The following is a 19,951-nucleotide window of genomic DNA, read 5'->3' as shown; positions in this document are numbered from 1 at the left end:
ACTTTCCAGTAGAGGGAATTTAAGAATGATCTATGGGAATATCCCAACCTATCCCAGAATTTGCTGTGCAGTACACAGGAAAGACTGCTCCAAGAAACCCAGAGCCCAGACTGTCAGGATTCAATTGGCTAAAGGTAGTTCCCTGGGTGGGAACTCCAGTCAGGCCTCTCCGGTCAGGCCCAGGCAACTCCCGGTATAGTCGACATCCGATGTTATGGGACCACATGGGAACTGCTCTGGAAGCTCTGGTAGGACAAAGTGAGTTTGGCTATGGAAGGACAGGAAGGCATTTAACCATCATGACTCCAGGCCTGGAGACCTGCAGGCTTCTCCCCAGCAGGGTGATACAGTCGACTCCAGATTGTTCTGATACCGATAACCCTCTCTTGGGATATCATCATTTTACCTGCCAGTCGGGGATGTGACCTGTCTGTGGAAGAAGGAGCTCTTGCCTGGAAACCAGGAGTTTCCAGGGTCTCTATTTCTGGCTCCAGAACTGCCAGTGTGACACCCAGCAGAGTCTTGTGTAGGGGGCTCAGTGTCCTCATCTGTGACTAAAATTTTTTAAATTGCTCTAAGTTTATCCTTCCAGCTGTTTTTCTAACGATGAGAGTAGAAGATGGTCCAGGAAAGAACAGATCTGAGGCCAGTTCATTCTGAGCTGTTTCTGGAGAGAAAGAATGGGGATGATAAGGAGAAGTACAGGTTCAGTTTTCAGGCCCACCCAAGTTCTCATGAAGGCGTCTGGTTGTAGTTCAGAGACGGAAGGATTATTATAGTTGAAAGTGAGAGACGGAAGACTTGCTTAAGGGAGTTCTCGTAGAGCCAAAAGTCTGTCTAGAAATTGCTTCCTTTGGTTCTTGCCTTCTTGGGAATGGCAAAGCCAGCTGTGGCGCTTACTGGATATGTTTCCTTTGTTGACGTAGTAACTCATCACGTTCTCCAGCAAATGGTTTCTTGTCAACCAGGAGCAAGAGAGCTTGTCCCTGTTGGAAATCCATGGTGAATGAGCTGAGGAGGGGGCGGCTTGTGTGGAGTGTGTGTATTTATCTGTATTCTTTTCCATAGGTACCATTAAATTTGTCTGGCTTAATTTAATGGCAACTTCTGGGAGCTGCAGAGGCTGTAAAGGGCGAGGGTAAGGTTTTTGTCATCTGTTCAGGCTCCTCTCCTTCCACTGGAACGTCCTCATTCCCCCTCTCCCTTCAGCCTCCTCCCTTTGCCAACCTGTATGTATGTTCTACCGCCTCCTCTCGATTTTCTCCTCCCCCTTGTGTTTTTTCTTCTGCCTCTCAACCTCCTTTCCTTTCAGGTCGTTTGAGTCCAAGTTGAAGTAGGCAGCTGGTGTTACCCACTCTCTCTCCCTGGGGGGCCCAATCTGTGTAATCAGTGCTAGGGGCTTTATTCTAACACTCTGGAACCTCTTTTCTTGTTTTTCTTTGTTTTGCTTTGTTTCCTTTTTTTGTTTTTGTTTTTCTCTTCTGTTTCCGTGTAGGTCTCTTTAGTCAGCCTTATAGCTAATGCCCTGGGCTACTCGGAACTAGGTGCCATAAAGTCCCTTAGGACCCTAAGAGCTTTGAGACCCTTAAGAGCCTTATCACGATTTGAAGGGATGAGGGTAAGATACTAAGAGCAGCTGATCCTTCTGCATGCCGATGGAAACTGTTTACGCATGCTAGAACTGATCACACGGTGGGAAGATCATTCAGACACGATCTGTGATGCAGCTGCTGATTTGATCCTCCACTCTCTCCCCGCACCTGCCCTGTGCGAGGGGGTCGCATCAAGCTGCCTCATCACATTAATATGGGCCCCGCCCCAACAGCGTGCCATCGCAGAACATGTTAACGCTGGCTATTCTCATTTGGCCTGGCTTACCTGTAGCACTCGGGGCGGCTTTCTGGGCTGTTGATTTAATAGGGAGAATCACCAGGTGCAAAGAAGGGGAATTGTAACCCGCGGCCCCACTGAAAAGCAGAGACCGCAGGCAGGGCTAGTGCCGGGTAGGGCATCGGCCAGGGGGGCTGTGGCCGTGCCGTCACTGAGAATGCAGCAGAGAAGGGGCTAGAAGACATGATGGCAGGCCTGGAATTGGGGATGGAGCAGAATTTGGCATGGCCCTGGGAAAAGAAATGCTTTTCTTTCTATTCTGATTCCTCTTATTGCACCTTGTTGTTCTCAGCCCAGTCCCATAAGGACTGGCAGCCTCTGTCTGATAGCAAAGCTTTCCTCCTCACCCCCTACCCCTCTGCCCACGCTGTATGGTTCCCTATCCTGACACCGCAAATAACAATCAGGTATGACGCAGATGACTTCTCCGCTGGTTCTGAAATTTCCTGACCCCTGCTATTCCTGCTTTGGTGATACTCCACCCAGATCCAAACAGGGCAAGGTGCTGTCACCTTGCCAACTTAGAAACACGAGGCTCCCTCTTTTGGTGCCCTTTTGCTGTCTCTGTTGGTTAAAAAAAAAAATGTGCATGTGTGTGCATGTGCGTGTGCACACACACACATGCTAAAAAGTCAATTTCCTAAAATCATGTGGGCAACTGTCTTTTAGTGGTAATAGTTGTCCTGTGGTAACAGAGAGGTCTGTTATACTTAACGAGACCAAGAAAACTCATTTCCATTCAGATGTTGAATACATGCAGGAGAGCAAACCGAGGATACGTTTTTAAATGTGCAAATATCAGAATGTAGGAATGAAAATTAAATGGTTACAGTGGCCCCCAGGAAGCAAGACTGAGTGGAGGAACTAGGTACCAGGACAGTGCTGCTTCATCCATACCTCATCTGTGGTCCCTGGGCACTGTTCCACAAACAACCCCCAGTTGGACAGGAAGGTGAAAACTTCACTGCGCCTCGGGAATTGTGTTCTGTTAGTTTCTTCAGACAAATGCTTTTCGCCACCAGTTGCGTCTCTGCTGTAGCACAGTCACGGTTTGGTTTACTGCATATCACCTTTCTGCAACCCACGCGAAACCGTCTGCAGGAAAGTCAGGTCCACGGCAGCCCAGACTGCTTTCAATTTAAAAAAAAAAAAAAAAAAAACAAAGCAAAACTTGGGAGTCTAAGTCTTTCTCCCAGAGATCAGAGAGATGTTGAAACAAGTGCAGGGAGGTCACTGTAAGGCACAGGCTAGACTGAGGGAGAGAGAGTATCCCACGGACGACTCCGTGCTCCGGGTCATTAGACATGGGATTACTGTGCTCTCCCTTTTTCAGAAAGGGCTAGTGAAACTTTTTTCCTAAATCCTATCAGTTCTGTTTAGAGCGTTGATCACCTATGTTGGTGACTGAAACTGAAGAGTAAAAGAAGGCTGGTGGAGACAGTACTGAGCACACTGTAGCCGCCTCCATAGCCAGTGCTCCTCTCCACCCCTCGGGGGTGATCCCGAACCTCCTAAAGCCAGACTGGTAGTACCTGAAGAAAGCCCAAGAAAAAACACCCAGCTGACGCTTGCTCTACCTTTCTCACCGGCAGTCTTGTTACTGCCAGTCCCTGCCCCTGGCGGAAGTCGTCCTTGGTAACCAGCCAGGGCTGGTTTGTTCATGCCGAGGTTATTTGCCTCCCCTGGACTCAGGGGCACTTAGGGTGGCCACACCTCTTCCCTCCAGCCCCACCCCCTTTCCTCACCTTCCCTTGGGCTCACCAATTCCATTCCCCAAAACTTCTGGTTGCCAACCTGCAAGTAGCTCAGGGACCCAGAGGTCCAGAAGCGGTGATCAGAGCAGAGAGGCATAAACGTTTCCTTGAAAAAGCATGAGGAAGTGAAACCTCCAAATCGAGGTTTTTTCCAACAAAAATAACGTGAGGAAAAACCAGTTTGAACCAAAAGCCAGAATTTGGAACAATGAGTGTTCAGGAAGGGAAGCTCTGGTAGAGGAGTGGCCCTTGGTTTGGTCGTCTCTGGTCAGCCGACAGCACTGACCGCTCCTGGCTGGGCAGAGGAGAGGGCTAAGGATCCTGTCCTGCGCGGCTGCTTCCCAGCCCCTCCCTGAAAGCATAGCTGCTGGAAGGAAAGATTGAATCCGCCTGAGCTAACAGTCAGCTTCCCAGCGATAAAGAGCATTAGGTACAGACATTTTATTTCAAGGTTACTTTTCTCTGGGGCCATATGCTTTCTATTTTGTGGTTTGGATTCTTATGTACACCAACACCCAGCGCATACCCTTAGAAAACCGCTAGCTAGGAACCCTTCACAAACTGAAGACCATCAATGCAGGTGGGCTCGACTGTCACTGTGCTGCTCCAGTGGTAGGCTCAGACCTCCGTTTGGGAGGGAACATCCAGCCCTAGCCTGTCCTGGGACACTGACTTCAGTTCTTCCTCTCCTTCCTCAAACCAAACACCGGAAAATTAAAGCACTCATGCAATTATTGGCAAAGGAACACTTAATGTAGTTCTTTGCTTTTCTCTCCTCCATAGTAATCTTCATTTAAAGATTTTGCTGTGCTTTTAAATTTTTGAGGGTATATAATGCTATGAAACATGCATGCCTTTTTGTTGATTGTTAGTACATAGTTGTCCATTAAAGCCATGTTCCCTCTGCCAGATATTAAAAGCTATTTGACAGATTTTATAGCATTTAATGAACAGTAGCGTTCTAGACATTATGAGAAGACAATACTCTAAGAATTCATATCCATTGGAATTTTTCCATCAGCTAAGTGATTTGAAGCAATCGTTAAGTATAAATGTCCATTGAAAAAAAATAATTTTGTAGATTGCTAGACCCAAGCTTTGAGTAATATTTCTATACCTAGTTTTGAACAATGAATTTTATCATAACTAAAAGCAATGTAGAATAACTTGAGAATTATTAGGGACCAATTCATGAAGTGATTGCCTGTGGAAACTTGAATTACCATTTGCACTACCTATGGTGTGAGAGTTCAAGAAAGCACGGTTTTTGCCCTTTGGTTGCTGAGAATGTCAGCCCAATGATGATTATATATGGAGCACAGTTAAACAATTTTCATTATTAGCTAGTGTCTACAGCCAGGAAGAATTATTAGTAAATTTCATGAGGTGTTTACTGTTCTATTCATAAAGCTAAGCTAAGAAGTTTTTCTTTGATTATAATTAATCAGAAGAGCATTTACATCATATAAGGACATTGGATTTTATAGGATTTTCATGTTCTACATATCAGAGAGCAAGGCCCGTAAATACTTCCATGTATTGATTCTTTCGATCAGCTCTACACGTATAAAAGTAGGAAGAGGTCACTTAGTTAATTAACTAATTATTCTTCCCTGCTATAAATATTACCCCGTATTAAACTGTAACACGTAACCCTATCCAGGACAGGTTATACTGGACTAAAATAATCAGAAGAGTTCCCAGAGGAGGAACTGAACTGAGATAAAAAGAAACATTTCTAGGTTTCAGATCTTTTGGGGCCTACTTCCCCATTGCACACCTGTGATGGTCTAATAGAAGGTCATGATCTCTCCCCTAAGCTCTGCTACAAAATGCTGTCACATGGACTGGATCTTTTGAATCTTGGTAATCTACTCTCTTATCATCGGAGAAATGATTATTCCATTTGTGGATCATCCTCCTTTTGCCTGTTCTTTTGCACATTTCATTGCTTTCTGGTGCTCCACCAAAGGGTGAGCAACTGTAGAATGAGGAGGTAAAATTCAAATCTGATCACTGGACACATTTGGTAACATCAGTCAATCAGTCAATCAATCAATCAATTAATCAATCATTCTCCAAAATAACATGGAGGATTTTCCAGATTTCAGATATTCCGGCTTTCCTCCATCAAAGTAATGAACAGTTGAAGGATAATCATTTACACCAAAGACAGAGCTATTAAATCTAGAAGAGATTTCTTGGTCTAAGAATTAAGAAATAACTACCTCTCAATCTAAAGGCCTTCATATATGAATTGGGGAAACACAAAACTAATATTTTAATCTAAAGAATGACTCCTTCGCAGAATATCATTGCCTTTTTTATATAGGACAGAACAGCTCTTCTCAGCCCCGTTTTCCCGCCAGTGACATTGCAGTGTAAGGCCAGAACAGAAGATAAGGAAAACTCGACCCCAAGTCAGGCTCAAACAGAGCCCAGAGCCGCCCCCTGGCGCTCCTCCCACAGCACAGCCCTGTGGGCCCTTTGGACGCTGTGCATATGGCAGTGTGTGTCCCGCCTCTTCTCCGCACTGAAAAACTGACGCGGGAGCATGGTGATACTTCTCACCTCCTCTAACAAGACATTAGAAAGCTGCGTTTACATCCATGGTTTTTATTTTTAACTCCATGTTAATTTTCCTAGGATATTAGAGAAAGGAAGACACAGTCTTCCCACGTTATAGGGTTACCTTTCTGGGCCTTAGCAGTCCCACTTAAGACAACAGCAAGTGAGGATCAGGGCAGAATGAACACCAGCCTCATTTTCTGTGCCGACCCCGCCACCGCGCCCCTAAATGCTATTTTTGTAAGCCCTTTGAACTCCTCTACGGAAAATTGCCACCACAGTAGAAGTGTTGTCTAGCTACTCTCACCTATAGTGTGAATCAAAATGGAAATTAAAAACAACCCAGAAAGTTTGATTCCTGAATTTTTACCTTTGCTTTTTTTTTTTTTTTTCCATTCCCAAGCTTACCTACAGTCAGTGATTTTTAACAATATGCCGGTTTGGGGGTTTCAAGACCAGTGATATAACCCAGAACTTTCCAGAAAACATAAGGCATTCCTATTCCTAATACATTGTGAAGAGTCGAGTCCAGCCCTGGATTGACATCAGTCAGCATTAGCCAAACAGGGACGACTCTTACATTCAGAAGCCTACAAAGTCAGGAGAGAGGGAAAAAAAAAAAAAAAAAAAAAGGCTGAAGAAGAATAATGAACCTTGAGTGAAAAATACATCTGTTCAGATTTTATTTTATTCTGTTTGGTAGAGGGAATATAGCTTTTTTTTCTCTTGAGCCTGCAAAATATGCATGCTCAGCTATTGCCTGAAATAAGATAACTGGCCTTGCATAAAAGAGACTTTGTGTACCATTGACTGATTCCCTGCTAACCCCAAACGGTAGTTCTCTGTGATTTTGAACAATCCTACCTTGTTTTGCAGAGGGGGGAATGTCTGTTGATAGGCAACTGGTGAGCTTGAAATCAGATTTCCCCCACTGGGGGCATGTTTTATGAGCTGGCAAGGAGGGAAACAAGACTAAATAATTTTTTCAGTCCCAGGTTGGAGCCTGTGGGGGAGAAGACCTAGGTCAATTGGGGCAGGGAAATTCATGTTAGATGAAATAAATATTAAGGAATTTACTAGTATTCCTCAAAATATTCTTTAGAGATTTAGAAAATGCTGGTCCTACTTGTGGATGCATCCAGCTACTCTAATTCCAAAGGGGGCATAACGTTTTTGTAGTCAGAACAAGCCACACAGTATCATTCCCCTCCTGGAAATCAGAAGAGTATGCTTGCCCGTACTTCCAACACTCAGCAACCTCCCCCTTCCAATGCAGGTGGTGGTGAATGCCTTGGTGGGCGCCATCCCCTCCATCATGAATGTGCTGCTGGTGTGTCTCATCTTCTGGCTGATTTTCAGCATCATGGGAGTTAACCTCTTTGCGGGGAAGTACCACTACTGCTTTAATGAGACCTCTGAAATCCGATTTGAAATTGAAGATGTCAACAATAAAACTGAGTGCGAAAAGCTCATGGAGGGGAACAACACAGAGATCAGGTGGAAGAATGTGAAGATCAACTTTGACAACGTCGGTGCAGGCTACCTGGCACTTCTTCAAGTGGTAAGCGTTGCCGTTTTTGCCAGTCCTGGGGAATTCCGACAGCTGGCGAAATCACATTTGGTTCCTTCTCATTCCTATCTCCAGAATCAGGGTTACTCCTTATAGGCCACAGAGAACAATGTCCTTTCCCAATCCAGCTCCAGGGAGACACCTTTCCTGAGAATTCCTGAATTCTCCAAGACCTCACTCAAGGGGGGGTGGGGGGACTCTCCCAATGCTCAGGGCAGAGTTCTGAGCTGCTCAGCAACAAATAGATTCCTGCAGCGTAAGAAAGTTGCAGAGAGATCACCGTCTCTCTCCGGGGCAAAGTTTGTATTTAAAGAGAACGGGGGTGGGGAGAAGAAGGTAAGTGCATAGACACCAACCACAACAACAGAATGGGAATTCTGATTTAGCAGAATAATCCTATATAAGAGCCACACTAAGTTAACTAAAGAGAAGAATATGGCAGGTGCTAGGATGCTGCCATTCATGTCAGCCCAACCCAGAGAAAGTTCTCAAATTAACTTGTCACAGTAAGAAAGGATTTATTTTAATTATGTAGCATACCATCATGTCTAGTTTTCTCTTTGACTCTCACCAATTTTTTGGAATGTTTGACAAGACAGTAGGATGCAATGAAAGCTCCTAGGCTTTGGAGTCAGACAGATGTAGGTTTGAGCCGTACTGCGATGTTTATTGCATATATAACCTTGGACAAATGACTCAACTTCCCCACATGTGTTTCTTCATCTGTTAAATGTTGGTGATAATACTTTGCACTGTTGCTAAGAGGAGTCCTAATAATTTTTTTAAATTTCTTAGAACAATGCCTGGCACACAGCAGTGCTTGATTAATGGTATTTTGCTATTAGGTATTTTTGTTACTAATACAACCGTGCCTGCATCATATAGTCCTTGGGAGGACTGAATGCCATAATGCAGGTGAAGCTCTCAACTTGACCTTACAGATAGTAAGCACTTACTGTTAGCTAGCACTGTTAGCTAGTAGATGGCAATGTTGATAGAATGAGCTTTATCCTCCTCCGGAGTCTTTTGTTGTTTTATCCCAGTTGGAGAAAATGGGACCTGCAAGTTGAATCTGATTCGGAGCACCTCCAGGAGACTAATACACATCAATCAGCCAGTTAGACACTGTATTCACAGAGTCCCCACCTTGCGCACAAGGTGCAGTGCTTGGCACTACTAGGGCCATCTGACATATAAAGAACCACCCCTGCCCTGAAAGAATTTTGAATCTGGTTGAATAAATAAAACAAATGGGACAAAAAGAAAACGGAGAACACTGAATTGCTAACCACTCTTTGTTTCCAAAATCAGAGGTCTAGTAGATGGAAAGACAGTGCGGTTAGGAAGGGCTGCCTGGGACGAAGGCGGGATTGCCATTGCTGTAGGCAATCTTAGGATGGGGAAAGTTCTGGCCTTGTGGCCTTGTGTTTTTGGTTTTGTTTTGTTTTTTTTTTAACTGCGATTTAGAAATGTTCAGACCCCCATTGCTTATTTAACACCATGGTAAAAAATGACTCCTGGGTGGTCGGTTACGTTCTTGGTAGCCTCAGTAGACTCCTGGCACTCGTTCATAAATACAAGTTTGCCCGAGCATCGGGCAACCTTCTCAGGCCCGTTTTAAAGACCTTTTATGAGAGTATTGATCCAGCTACCATTGTCAACATGTTTCTCTGCCAAACTTTGATGTTATTTCCAGGGACTTAGACAAAGCCCCCCTCAGGACCTGTGTTAACTAACACAAAATTCTAGGTCCATATGAGACCGCACCCAAACTCAGTCCTGTGTTCGCACCCAACCCCAGCCTGGCCTCTGTGACCCCTGCCTAGACTCCCACCCCCTGCCCCCAACAGGCACAGTCTAATGACTGACTCTGTTTGCCAGGCAACCTTCAAAGGCTGGATGGACATCATGTATGCAGCTGTAGATTCCCGAAAGGTAAGGATACACCTGGCGAAACCACAACCTTGAGAGAAGGCTAGAAAGCAAGCAGCATGGCGGCGAAAGAGCGGGTTAGGACACATATTGCTGGTTTGATTGATTATAGCTCATTTTCCTCCTCTCAGTCATCACGTTTTTACACCGGCTCTGGATGATCAGGCTGTTGGTTTTGACCTGGCCCCAGAGGAGCCACCTCTTCTTTGTGCTGACCCAAGAGTGGCTCCTAGCTGCCCTACCTCCCCTCCCCTGGCCTCATCATTTGCATAGTCTCCACCATAGTCTCCACTCTCCATTTGCATAGTCTACGTGGCGGTGGGGCGGGGGCTGCCTACCGACCTGGGGGAGGACCCAAGCAGACAGAAAGTAGCGCGCCCTCCGCCCAGTTTGTGCAACAGCTCCAGGGGGTGGTTATGGCTGGTGGCAATGGCATGTCAGATCACGGCCTCATCCCACCCCCACCCACACCCCCAGGAGCTGATTCTCTTCTTTCCTCTCTGATCCTTTTTGACAGCCCGACGAGCAGCCTAAGTATGAGGACAACATCTACATGTACATCTACTTTGTCATCTTCATCATCTTCGGCTCCTTCTTCACCCTGAACTTGTTCATTGGTGTCATCATTGATAACTTCAATCAACAAAAGAAAAAGATAGGTTTCCTCCCCTCACCGCCAGCGGCCAGAGCTCAACGCAGATGAGAGACACTCCTGTCCCTATCTCTAGAAAGAAAATGCCTCTCTTTCTCTAAAATCCTTATTATCACCTCCCTGTGGCCTTGGCCCCACTATACATTAGTGCCATCAACTCTTTCGGAGGTGGGGGGGGCTGGATTGCACAGTGTGTGCTTTACCACATTTCCTAGGCCAAACTAACAATGTCCTAATACCTAATGTACTGGCAATTCTTGAGGTCTTTGCTGGGTGTGGCTTCCCGCCAGTGGGAGGCAGGTCAGAGAGGTCCTAGTGATAGGGGTGAAAAGGACAGCATCAGCTGAGTAACTGTAGCAAGAAGTAGAAAGTGTCTAGACTTGTCATGACCAATGGGAATCCCTGGGCACCACTAGCAAACTAGGATTTGAGAGACCATCCTTGGAAAGTTCACTTCCTGCCTTGTTCCAGGTAGTTAACAATTTTTCCTAAACAAACTGAAGCACTCACTCTCGTCATCCATTGTAAAAGTCGCATCTGTGTCAAGGACCTCCCCGTGTTGTTTTCTTACACCAGGATTTCTGAATTTTTAATATTGTTGGAAATAAATGGGCCAATAACCAGGACCTGAAAATCCTTTCATTTTAAAATGTTCTTCTTTAGACTTCTGTCATGGAAAGCAGTTCCCCAAAAAATGTGTGAACCAGGAAGATTCAACTATCTTCAGTATCACAGCTCTCAAGTGTGTCCTTCCCTGAGGGCCCTCAGTGGGGCAGTCCATTTCCTTCATGCCTAGCCACTGGCAGACCTCAGGAATTCCAAGCTGAGGATGAAGGCTGGTGTTTCTTTGAATTAGAATAGTTGTCCTAGGTATACCTCATTATGAGCCAACTATTAGCTTAACTGACCTCTGGAAAGGTCAGGGGGTCAGGCCCCTCTCAGCTCTTAGAGTCGAATCTTAGGTCCAAACCACAGCGCGTGAGAGCTTATTGTAATTGCTTGTTCTTTTCTTTCTTCCTTTACTTTGGAGGTCAGGACATTTTCATGACAGAAGAACAGAAGAAGTACTATAATGCCATGAAAAAGCTGGGCTCAAAGAAACCACAGAAACCCATTCCCCGCCCCCTGGTGAGTGCTGGCTGAGGGCAGAGTGAGACCCCAAATGGCAAATACACTGGTAGGATTATTGCCAAGTAAAGAAAGGGGTAAGTGACGGGCTGCCTGTGTCCTCTGATCCTCTCCCAGCCAGCCCATTCAGAGGATCTGGGGAAGACAGCAGAACAGGGACTAAGGTAGGGGATGGCTTTTATATTTGTGCTTGACCTTTCCTCTGAGACTTCCTTGGGCTGCAGCAGAGAATCAGCCTGTTATAATCAGATAGGCTCTAGCGATGGAAGAAAGATGTTTTAAGAGACTGCTAAAAATTGACAAAGGAAAGTGAAAATGAAAGCTGGTCTCTTTCTCCCACTGCAAGGTAGGATGTGACCACTATCTTCTCAGCTCTCTGCCCAGCAAGTAAGTCTTTGCAAGACAAGATAGTACCCTGACTATTTGTGGGAGAAGAAGAGGGTAAAACTAGGAGTGTAATGTCCTGATTTTCAGTCTTGAACTGAACCTTTTGTCAAACAGATTTGGGTACTAGGATCTTGCTTTGCCCTTTGGTTGGTGCCTGCCCTCTAACGTCAGAGGACATGCTCTGCTTCTGAAGCCATGTACCCAGCAGAGTGGGACACCACCCCCAGGCTCAAAGTTCCATCTTCTGTAACTTTCATTTAAAGTACCTTTTTATTTAAAAACAGCACAACTCTTTAAAGCTCACCTGGCAGTCTAATTTGTAGAAATAAAAGTAGAGCTACTTTGAACCAAGGGTGGGAGTCCCTACGCATTTTCCCTACTTAGTGCCACCCTCTGGGCCTGGCATACCCCCCCCCCCCCCCCCCACTTCTGAGGGGAAGGAAGCCCACAGGCCCCACCGAACAGTTGGGAAACCAGTAAGTGAAAGTGATCCTCAAAGTAAGCACCAGCTTGAGTTCCTAGGTTCTTTAAAAAAAAAAAAAATCAGAGATCTTAAGAAAGAGAATGTTTTTGGTATTTGTTTGATATTAGAGCTTCCATTTTGTGATGGCAATGAGACTGAGAATGGAGAAGGTTAACATTTCTGAAGCTCTCTTCAGTCCTTTGCACACAGGAACCTACATGTATTTTCTGTATTTTCTTCTGCTCTAAAATATAAAAACGTCCTGTGGCAGGAGACATTAATAAAGAGTGATCAGCACTCATTCAGCAAATAGTTATATGTCTCCTACTAAGTTCCAGGCACTAGGCCCAAAGTGACAGACACAATTCAGACACTGTTGTCAAGGTTGTTTTTAATACAGGGGGGATTTAGGTAATAAACGATTAAACCGCCACTATACAATGTGTAGTGTTGTGAGGAAAAAACAACCAGCGGTCCTGACAGAGAATGGGGAGCTTGGGACAGGGGATCCACTTCCGTAAAGTAGACCGAGAAAGCCCCACTAGGAAGAGTCTACTTGGGTAGATGAGAAGGAGCCAGGAGTGCTGGCTGTAAGAGCAGGAAGCATCCGTGTGGCCAGGTGGTGACCGGTTAGAAGAAAGGGCATGAGGTGAGCCAGATTAGACTGTGCGAGGCATCTCTAAATCAGGCTAGCAACATGAACTTTGTTGCAAGCCCAATGAGAAACTGTTGAAAGGTTTTAAGTAGAAGCAAGATAGGATCCATTTATGTTTTTAAATAATCACACTTGCTACTCTGGAGACTATGCTGGAGGCAGGCGAGAGAGGTGGCAGGACACCGGCTGGGAGACTCTCCCAGAAGTCCAGATAGAAGATGGTGGTGCTTGGGCTAGTGTGGTGCCAACAGAAGCAGGATGAAGTGGATGAATTCAGAAAAATCAGTCGGACCTGCAGAGTATGCGGTGGGGGGACAAGGGAGAGGAAAGTGACAAGGGTGACCCTTAAGGGTCTGGTTTGGAGACTGGGTGGATGATAGAGATGGGAGAGGAGCGGGTTGGGTGAGAGGCAGGAGGACTTGTTAGGTTAGAGATGCTTATGAGTCAACAAGGAAGAGATGCTTGCTGAGAAAACAACATAGGAATTCAGAGGAAAGAACTTGAGAAACTGAAGGACACAGACACCATGTACACAGTAGGAATAGGTGAACTCTCCTAGGGAGACAGTGTAGAGAGAAAAGAGACAAGATCAGGGCAGACATGGCCAGCAAATGAGGCTGAACAGGGGCAATTGGCAAGGCAGGAAGCCCTCCAGAAGCATGTGATGGCATAGACGCAAAAGAGAATAGGGGCAGCGTTAGAAAGCCTTGGGGAAGAGAATACTGGGTGTCATCGGGGTCTGCCCCTGCGCCTGACACCCTGCTAGAGCAGCAGCAAAGAGCTGGCCAGGGTTGCAGAAAAGAGAGGTGATGGCAGCTTCCATGGTCCATTCGGGGAGGCTCTCATGAATGCTCTCATGTCTTTCCTCCCCCTCCCGCCCCTAGAACAAAATCCAAGGCATCATCTTTGACTTTGTCACTCAACAAGCCTTTGATATCGTTATCATGATGCTCATCTGCCTTAACATGGTGACCATGATGGTGGAGACAGATACGCAGAGCAAGCAGATGGAAAACATTCTCTACTGGATTAACCTGGTCTTTGTCATCTTCTTCACCTGTGAGTGTGTGCTCAAAATGTTTGCCTTGAGGCACTACTACTTCACCATTGGCTGGAACATCTTTGACTTCGTGGTAGTCATCCTCTCCATTGTGGGTAAGTGGGACCAGCAGGGGAAGACGCAGGGTGCCTGCCTGGCCTTGAGCACGGGACTCCTGGGTGAGCAGCCGGTTCCATGGGTGTCAAGTGCAGGCCCGGGCCTCTCATGGCAGAGGCCCACGTGCATCTCCAAGTCATCTCATGGACCCACCCAGTAGGTCACATGGTCAGTGGGTTTCTAGTGAGAGTTCATAGTTGTCTTGGATTAGAAATTCCTGGTTAAAGAGGGAAAATGATAGAGATTTGGCTCTTGCTTTTGAGGTGTTTAAAGTTAACAGGGAAAGTTAAAAGAACCCTGGCTGCAGTTGCAATGTAATGTGGAAAAAGGAATAGTAAGAGATTGTTGGGTTGGATACTAATGAAAGTAGTCTGAGAACATTCTGGTGGGGACAGCAGGGCTCGTTTACCGACGTTTTACTGTGCACCGGCATGGTTCTTCACTGGCATGATCTCATTTGGTGCTTATGACAGCCCAGGAAGCAGGCTATTTTTTAATCTTCTGTGTGTCCAAGGTCACCCAGCTGGGAGGTGGCAGAGGCGGAACTCGGGTTGGATCTTAATAGCAACTGTGTAACATTTTGCTTCAACCTAGAGGCATGGGAGGGTTGATACTCTGGCAGGCAGACAAAATGCTGGCCTATTGATTGGCCTCCCAAAACATTTCCTGGCCTTCCTAAAAGTCATCTCAATGGTAAAACACTGGCTCTGTTCTGGTAGGTTTAACTGACGTAGGCTGGCAGAGGAAGAGTGCCCGAGGCCCGAGGGAACCAGCCCCAGAGCTGGTGGCCAGGCTGGCTGAGCAAAGTGGTGACCAGGGTCGACTGAAAACAGCTGGCTCTCCCCTTGGCCTGTGCTAGTTTCTGGTTTTCTTGTTCTGTCTGCTGGAACAGCACATCCAAAAGTGTGTTGATACATGGAGCACGATTCTCATACATCTCCCCCCAAGAAAAGAACTCCATGATGAAATTACTCTGGGCAGCACTATACATGGAATCTCCCTTTGGAGACTCCCAGAGCACAGTGGCCTATAGAAGGGTCTTGGAAATCCTACAGTAAAGAATGGTTGAATACACCATCCTACCTTTATTTTGACCACAGCACCCTTTTTTCAAATAATACTAATGGTATCTCATGTTTTAATGAAACATACTATGTGCCGGTCTCCGTTCTAAGTGCTTTGCTGGTTATAATTCCTATAGTCCTCACAACAACCTTCTAAGTACAAGAAACTGAGGCACAGAGCAGTGACCAAGACATGAGGCTGGCGAGCGAGTGAGCAAGGGTTCAAGTCCAGCCCTGGCCTCAAATCCATACTCCTGAGCTCCCACAAAACACACTTTGGACAGTGTTGCCCTGTCCACTGTTCTTCAATGTTTCCTGCCCACCCGTCATTGAGTGGGAAAACCCACAAACCAAACCATGTCCCCTATTCTCAGATGGTACTGAAAAACAAAGGGAAGAATAATTTTACTTTTGGTGATTAGGATTTTTATTAAATAGCACTCATTTGTTCAGAAACAAAAGTATAGAAGTCATCCTTTTAAATTAAGGGAAGTTAGGGTAACTAGGCCTGGGACCTCCTAGAGGACCCCTTAAATGGTGTTCATGCTCCCTGGAGTGCTTTCTCCCCATCTTTCTCCCCTTTTCTCTGGGGACAAGCACCCATTCATCAGACAGAACCTTACTCTAGCACCTTCTCCCTGAAGCCTTACATGCCTACCAGGATGCAGTAGTCCAGATACGACCTGACTTCTTACAGTCACTGGTTATGACTTACTTGAGCTGCAAAAAGAAGAGAGCTGAGAATTCATCTTGGGTGCTGGCTGAGGTAGACATTTTCTTGAAAGCTCAATTACTCCATGGAATTCTAACTCTAGAAGATGCTCCAAGAGGCTGTCCGGCCTCCTCTCTGAACTTACTGCATCTTGTCCCTTGCTGAAGTTAAGATTTTTGTCCTGTGTTGAAAAAGAATCATGCATAAAGAGTCTGCTTAATCACAAAGGCACCTTTATGAAGGAATGCATGGGAGAGTGGAAGTCCAAAGTGGCGCCCGTTACTCTGATAGGTCTCCAGTTAGACACCTGTTTGAGGCTCGGAGGAGGAGGGAAACAAACAAACAGAAAACAAAAGATGTTTATCCTAGCTTCAGAAGCTCGGTGGGGCGCCTGGGTGGCTCAGTCGGCTAAGCGTCTAACTCTTGATCTCAACTCAGGTCACCATCTCTGGGTTGTGGGATGGAGCCCCGAGTCAAGCCCTGCAGTGGGCTCCATGCTCAGTGGGGAGTCTGCTTGAGAGTCTCTCTCTTTCTAAACTAACTAAATAAATCTTTTTAAGAAAAGAAAAGGGGGGGGGAGCTCAAATAAGGGGTTTGCCCAGTATTCTGCAGTTCATTATCCCAGTATTTGTGAACCCTTATTCAAAGTAAATCCTTCCTGTCCGTGGAAGCTCGTGTTGTCTCTTCAGGGCCTCGACAGCAGGAACAGGCACTGAAGGAAGAGGGCACGTCATTGCCTTCCCTTCAGTTGCAACCTTTGCATACCCTCTCCCTTCCATGGCCCTTCACTGGGCTCCCATGATTGCTCCACGGTGTTCAAGGCAAGTAGTCTGGCTGAGGTGGACCCCCAGATAAGTGTAAACAGAAAATGGCCCTCTGGGTTTACATAGTCACCCTCCCCTTTTATATCCTACTTACTATGCCTTGACGTTTTTCTCTGCTGATGCTGTTTCTGATTTATGGCTTTAAACACAAAATCTAGAAGCTCTGAGTGAAAAGCCATTCCTGAGAGATCCCCTCTAGTTTTCTTGGCTACTTTGGCAGGGTAGGGACATGGGACAATAATAAACCAAAAATGTCTTTTCAGAGCCGGGAAGAAGATACTTTGAAAATTCGCGGCATAGCAGAATAACCAAGACACCACAGCCTAGGGGCATGAGGTCCTGGGTGGTGCCAGGCCCTCCCATTCACTGTGTGTGGATGTGGAAATCTGCTAGCATTTTGGAGGGGAATCAGTAACACCTCGGAAAATCACACACGCACAAAACTGAGAAAAAACGAATTGTTCTTGAGTAGGAAAACAGATAAATGAGGACATGTTCGTGAGATGGAGTACTGCTCAACCATCAAAATGAATAATCCAGAATTAGTGTAACACCAGAGATCAATCTCACAAGCATAATGCAAAGTCCCGAAATTAAGTTAGAGATCTAAAAACCTTGCTTCTAAAAAGTTCTAAAAAGATACAGTATAATTCTTTCAACATAGTAGGATGCTAGGATGCTATCTATCTAGCTATGATAGCGTGGATTCATCTGTAGTGAAATTGTGAAGAAACTGGAATGATACTCCACCATCTCCAGGACCGTGGTTGAAGAGAGGAAGCAAATTTGGTAAAATTACTTGCGTCTATTCAATCTGGATGTGAAGTGCATAGATGTCTATGTTATTGTTTCCTCTGCTTTTGCATACATTTGAAACAGGTGATTTTCTTTTTTCATCATGAGAGTCCCAATTGAATGGTAAGGCGCTCATTCTGTGAAGCCCTTTGGACATAAGGGCTCCAGTGCCAGGTGACCTAAGAGAAAGGGGTCTCCAGTCTCAGTAACATTTCTTCTTCTGTCCTCTTCTTAGGAATGTTCCTGGCTGATATAATTGAGAAATACTTTGTTTCCCCAACCCTATTCCGAGTCATCCGATTGGCCCGTATCGGGCGCATCTTGCGTCTGATCAAAGGTGCCAAAGGGATTCGGACCCTGCTCTTTGCCTTAATGATGTCCTTGCCTGCTCTGTTCAACATTGGCCTTCTGCTCTTCCTGGTCATGTTCATCTTCTCCATCTTCGGGATGTCCAATTTCGCGTATGTAAAGCACGAGGCTGGCATCGACGACATGTTCAACTTTGAGACCTTTGGCAATAGCATGATCTGCCTGTTTCAGATCACAACCTCAGCTGGCTGGGACGGCCTGCTGCTGCCCATCCTGAACCGCCCGCCTGACTGCAGTCTGGATAAGGAGCACCCAGGGAGTGGCTTCAAGGGCGACTGCGGGAACCCCTCCGTGGGCATCTTCTTCTTCGTAAGCTACATCATCATCTCCTTCCTGATCGTTGTGAACATGTATATTGCCATCATCTTGGAGAACTTCAGTGTAGCCACAGAGGAAAGTGCCGACCCTCTGAGTGAGGATGACTTTGAGACCTTCTACGAGATCTGGGAGAAGTTTGACCCCGATGCCACCCAGTTCATCGAGTACTGTAAGCTGGCAGACTTTGCAGATGCCTTGGAGCACCCTCTCCGAGTGCCCAAGCCCAACACCATTGAGCTCATTGCCATGGACCTGCCCATGGTCAGCGGGGACCGCATCCACTGCTTGGACATCCTTTTTGCCTTCACCAAGCGGGTCCTGGGAGACAGCGGGGAGCTGGACATCCTCCGCCAGCAGATGGAGGAGCGGTTCGTGGCGTCCAACCCTTCCAAAGTGTCTTACGAGCCCATCACGACCACACTGAGACGCAAGCAGGAGGAGGTGTCGGCCGTGGTCCTGCAGCGCGCCTACCGGGGACATTTAGCGAGGCGGGGTTTCATTTGCAAAAAGACCACTTCCAATAAGCTGGAGAACGGAGGCACACACCGGGAGAAAAAGGAGAGCACCCCGTCCACAGCCTCCCTCCCGTCCTATGACAGCGTAACTAAACCTGAGAAGGAAAAACAGCAACGGGCAGAGGAAGGAAGAAGGGAAAGGGCCAGAAGACAAAAAGAGGTCAGAGAATCCAAGTGTTAGAGGAAAGCAAAAATTAAATATTGTACAGATGTAAAACTTGCAAGTGAAAGATTGTTTACAAACTTCCTGAATCTTCTCAATGCAGAACAGCTGTGGAGACACTTGAACTGAAGATCTATACCAAACGTAGTCTGCTTACCATGTAACACGGTTGCATCTTGAGCAGTGACCTGCCAAGGGCCAAGGACCCTGCTCCCCGGACTCACAGATTTTCTAACGCTTGGGCAGGTGGTTACTGCATGTTCCACATCAGTCAATGCAACTTAGGACAAAACCAACAGGATACAAAAACCAGAGGAGAGGCTGCCGGGACCAGCAGATTTCCGTTGCAGCCAAAGGGATTTTATTTTTTCATTTTGGTGATTCTCAGAAGCAGAAAGCATCACTTTAAAAGTTTGTTTGTCCATGCAAACTGTATTTGCATTCTTACATTAGTTAAGCTAAGCAGCAAAAAGAAAACACACACACAGACACACAGACACACACACACACACTCACATCTAGCCCGTGGCATTCAACTGTCAGTTTCTTTGACATAAACCGCATCTTCTCCACATGGGCTTCACGTGGTTTGGAGATGGGTGGGGGAAACAATCAGGTTTCTTCAGGCTGAGGAGGACTTGCTCAGGCCAATTCCAAACATTGTGCTCGTTCAATGCGTAGAAATGATTTGCATGATGGCATGCCGTGATCAGAAGTCATGCATGAGAACCATACACCACAGGACACTACTAATCCTGTCCCCTGCACTGGGTCAGCCTTCAGACGGGACCCAGCCCTGCACCGTTCACTGTATTTGGAGAAAAAAAAAAATGGTAAGAGTTCCATACCCGCTGCAAATCCTTATGAATTCTTAGAAGTCTTTCATACACCTTCTGGGTAGGGAAACATAAGCGACCAATTGACCACCACCACCAAAAAACAAACCCAGTCCAACAAGCAGACGGATCCGTTGTGTGTGTATGTTTAACAGACGTCTCTAACATACAGCCATTGTTGCACATTTCGAAAGATGAAC

At 46.2% G+C, this 19,951-nt stretch overlaps 1 protein-coding gene across 6 annotated transcripts in view; it reads left to right on the top strand.

Moving 5' to 3' along the window:
• Positions 1–19,345, top strand: part of SCN8A (sodium voltage-gated channel alpha subunit 8) — a 171,503-nt gene extending 152,158 nt beyond the window's left edge. For 3 of the 6 annotated variants that reach the window (XM_032876747.1, XM_032876749.1, XM_032876752.1), the window contains 7 exons: positions 1,496–1,618; positions 7,489–7,773; positions 9,664–9,717; positions 10,232–10,369; positions 11,390–11,494; positions 13,884–14,154; positions 17,786–19,345. In XM_032876747.1, coding sequence (XP_032732638.1) covers positions 1,496–1,618; positions 7,489–7,773; positions 9,664–9,717; positions 10,232–10,369; positions 11,390–11,494; positions 13,884–14,154; positions 17,786–18,933 — 2,124 coding nt within the window. In that variant the 3' untranslated portion in view covers positions 18,934–19,345. The remainder of the gene's footprint in view (positions 1–1,495; positions 1,619–7,488; positions 7,774–9,663; positions 9,718–10,231; positions 10,370–11,389; positions 11,495–13,883; positions 14,155–17,785) is intronic. The other 3 variants (XM_032876748.1, XM_032876751.1, XM_032876750.1) reach the window with 3 other exon arrangements.
• Positions 19,346–19,951: the final 606 nt, after the last annotated feature.

This window comes from Lontra canadensis, unplaced genomic scaffold, assembly GCF_010015895.1.
Source record: "Lontra canadensis isolate GAN:19392208 unplaced genomic scaffold, GSC_riverotter_1.0 scaffold59, whole genome shotgun sequence".
NCBI classification, from domain to species: domain Eukaryota; kingdom Metazoa; phylum Chordata; class Mammalia; order Carnivora; family Mustelidae; genus Lontra; species Lontra canadensis.
Note: the sequence above shows the minus strand (reverse complement) of the source record. Positions and strands in the feature narration are given on the sequence as shown.